The sequence below is a fragment of the Octodon degus genome, unplaced genomic scaffold (genome assembly GCF_000260255.1).
Source record: "Octodon degus isolate 3935 unplaced genomic scaffold, OctDeg1.0 scaffold00021, whole genome shotgun sequence".
Classification (NCBI taxonomy): Eukaryota; Metazoa; Chordata; class Mammalia; order Rodentia; family Octodontidae; genus Octodon; species Octodon degus.
Window position 1 is genome coordinate 9,330,928 of NW_004524597.1, and position 3,252 is coordinate 9,334,179.

The 3,252-nt window shown below is 46.7% G+C and overlaps 1 protein-coding gene across 1 annotated transcript in view; it reads right to left on the reverse strand.

Annotated features, from left to right (window-relative positions):
* Ccnf (cyclin F) overlaps window positions 1-3,252 on the reverse strand; it is a 25,147-nt gene that overhangs the window by 7,527 nt on the left and 14,368 nt on the right. Inside the window, exon 10 of the mRNA XM_004627855.2 lies at window positions 1,717-1,881. Within this exon, the coding sequence (XP_004627912.1) occupies window positions 1,717-1,881 (165 nt within the window). The remainder of the gene's footprint in view (window positions 1-1,716; window positions 1,882-3,252) is intronic.

Below are 3,252 nucleotides of genomic sequence, written 5' to 3' on the forward strand. Positions count from 1 at the left end.
CTCTCTCTCTCTCTCTCTCTCTCTCTCTCTCTCTCTCTCAAATAAATAAAAAAATAATTTAAAAAAAAAAAAAAGAAGTAAAGCCCTTAGAGGTTATCTGAAGGTACGTGTACAACATGGCAGCTGGTCACAGCAGTTCTGAATGTCATCCGTGAGATACGTGGTACCCTTTACTGTCTGGCAATGCCAACCATCACAGAACATCCTACTCCAGAGGCCTTGAAGATGATATCCCTGGTGAGAATGGACCAGGGCTAGTTTGTTTGCTACTTGCTTGTCCTGGGTTTCTAGAGTTTGCATATTTGTCATTGGCCTGACAGGACAGAAGGGAAAGGGAATACACCTCCCAGTACAAAAGCCACACATGCCCAAAAGAGGGGATGTGAATGGGCTACTAACACCCCTGCCCTGGAGGGAGTCTACGGTGTGGATGGGGGCGAGTGAGGACAGGGTCTAGCGCTACCCCAAGAGCAGTGCTGGCACATCTCAGCCTTTAAAACCATTTCCGGAAGTTACAATCTGCTTCGCTGTAGTCCGGTAACTGGATCTGAGACTGCAATGATGTAACCGTACTGTCAGATCAGGGAGGCAGCAGCCCCACCTGTTCATTGGCATCTTGGGTCGCAGCACCTAGAATGTTGCCAGAAGACCTGGAACATACGAAGGGGCTCTGGGCTGGGTGTGGCAGGCTGTGCTCATGGACCCTGAATTCTTCACTCCCTTCTGTGTTACTATGACCCTGTTTTGAGCCGGCACATACCCACCCAAAGGGACTACAGCTTCTGTCTTGGCTAGACATGGCAATGTGACTCATCTGTGTGGGAAGGTGTACACAGCAGCTGTGGTGCATCATGGGGACAAGGGCAGACACTGGAGGGTGGCAAAGAGCAAGATGACAGTCAAGGTTTCTTCATGGCCTCTTGAAACAAAAAAATCCCAGTGACCTTGGATCCTTTGTCTCTAGGCTACTATGCAAGATGGAAATAAATCTCTGCAGTTAACATCATCGCCAAGTACAGCCAGAGCTACTTAGCCCTTATTCACTAAGCCACCCAGCCAAGGCTAGTGGGTCTGGAACGTACTTCTAGTGGAAGTAGTGGCTTAGGCTGGGAATGTGGGGTTTAGGAAAACAAGAAAACTCAACTGCAGAGACATGGTTCTCTCTGTGAAGTCTGAAGACCAAAAACGAGGAAGGCAGCCAACTGTGACCCTCCTTGGCACCAGCACCCTCAGGAACCAGGGGAGACGTGGTCCAGGCTGTGCCTGTGTAAGTTCATGCTCTGGGTTTTGAGACCATATGCCAAGATGAGCTGCCTGGACACATGTGCCTGCATAATGGCCATGTCAAGGCTCAATTCTGCCATCCTCACCTGTGAGCCAGATCTGACCTTTAAGACTTACTTCCCTTATGGGTGCTGGTGAGATGGCTCAGCGGTCTAAAGCACCTACTTAGAACAAGCTTAGCAAAGCACAGGGACCGCGGTTCAATTCCCCAGCACCACAAGCCAGCCAGCCCCGCCCCCTGGTGGGCTGAGCTGGCCACACACACACACACACACACACACACACAAACACAAATAAATAAATAAAATTAAAAAAAAAAAAAGACTTACTTCCCTTATGAACTATCCACTAGCACAGGAAGGACAATGCCCTCCAAGAAGAGCCAGCACATTCACACACCAGCCCTGCTGGCTGGACAAATGGGCTTCTCACCGGGTACAGATGACCATGCAGGCGATGCCCAGCAGCTGGAGCTTGTACCGGGGCACCAGCCTCCTCCTCAGATACCGGTCCACACATTCCACTGTCAGGTGAAGGCACAGACTTGTGAAGTCCTTCATGGTGGCAACTTCTACCAGCCAGTCAATCAGAATGTACCTATAAAAAGAGAACCACTAGGTTATTTATAACCATTCATTCATTCATTCATTCATTCATTTTTCATTTTCCAATCAGATTTTATTGGTACAGTTTAGATATACATAATGATCAAATTCATCACAGAGAATTTATACCTATACAATATAACTTGATTCTTCTTTTCCTCATTCGCTCCCCCCTTCCCTTAACCCCTCATTTACAACATTTATAACAACACTCTGTAAGAAATCAAAGAGTCAGGTGGTACCTGCTTGGCAAGTGCAAGGTCCTAAGTTTAATTCCCGATACATTAAAAAAATCAATCCATCCATCTATCCATCCATCCATCCATCCATCCATCCATCCATCAATCAATCACAGAGCCTAAAATCCCACTACAGCAAGCACTGAATGCCTGGACTAGAGTCCTGCTTGTCCAACTCAGCAACCTGACTGAAGCCTGAGGGATGGCATAGTCCCCCGCCACCACAGGTCTAAATCAAAGGGATCTGGGTCACAAACAATGAAGAGAATGCTGCAAGGATGTCCAAATACGGTAAACATCTTTCTGAACAAAGGGGACACTTATCTTAAAAGCAGACAGAGAAAAGAATGATAAGGCCCTGCTGGAGACAGGAGTAGGGTCCAGGGTCAGCCCAGACAGAAGTATATTTAGAAGTGTAGGAGGAGGGAGACAGCAGAAGTGACCGAAGGGTGGGTGGGATCAGACAAGCCTCCACTTACACCTCAGAAGAAGAGCATGCAAGCGTTTTTGTGTGTGAAGTTAAATCTGTCAGGGCTGTGAACAACCTAGGGAGTTTAATAATCTGACTTTTAAACCAGATTATTTTAAAATGCTTAACTTTATGCTTAAATTCTACATAAACATAAATGAGTAACTGGGGATTAAGCTCAGAGCCTTTGTACTGAGCTACATCCCCAGCCTGTTTTTTTGTTGTTGGCGGAACCAGGGATTAAACTCAGGCCCTTGCGCTTGCTGGGGAAGCGCTTAGTCCACTGAGCCATACCCCGCCCCCCTTCCAGCCTGTTTTTGATTTAATTTTGAGACAGGGTCTCACTAAATCACTAAATCCCCAAGACTCTGCTCAAACTTGTGACCTTTCTGATTCAGAATTTGTACTACCATGCCTGGCTATGAGTAACAATATTAGGAAAAACAAAATAACAAAAAAATAAAAATGAACAAACTGCAAACAAAGGGGACTAGAAAGTATTATTCCTTGTAATGGAAGAGATGAGACAGATGGGGGCCAGATGGGATGATGCCAATTACACGGCAGGATGCAAAAGCACCTCGATTGTGGGCATCACCATGGGAGCAGAGCTGAGAGAGAGAGAGAGAGAGAGAGAGAGAGAGAGAGAGAGAGA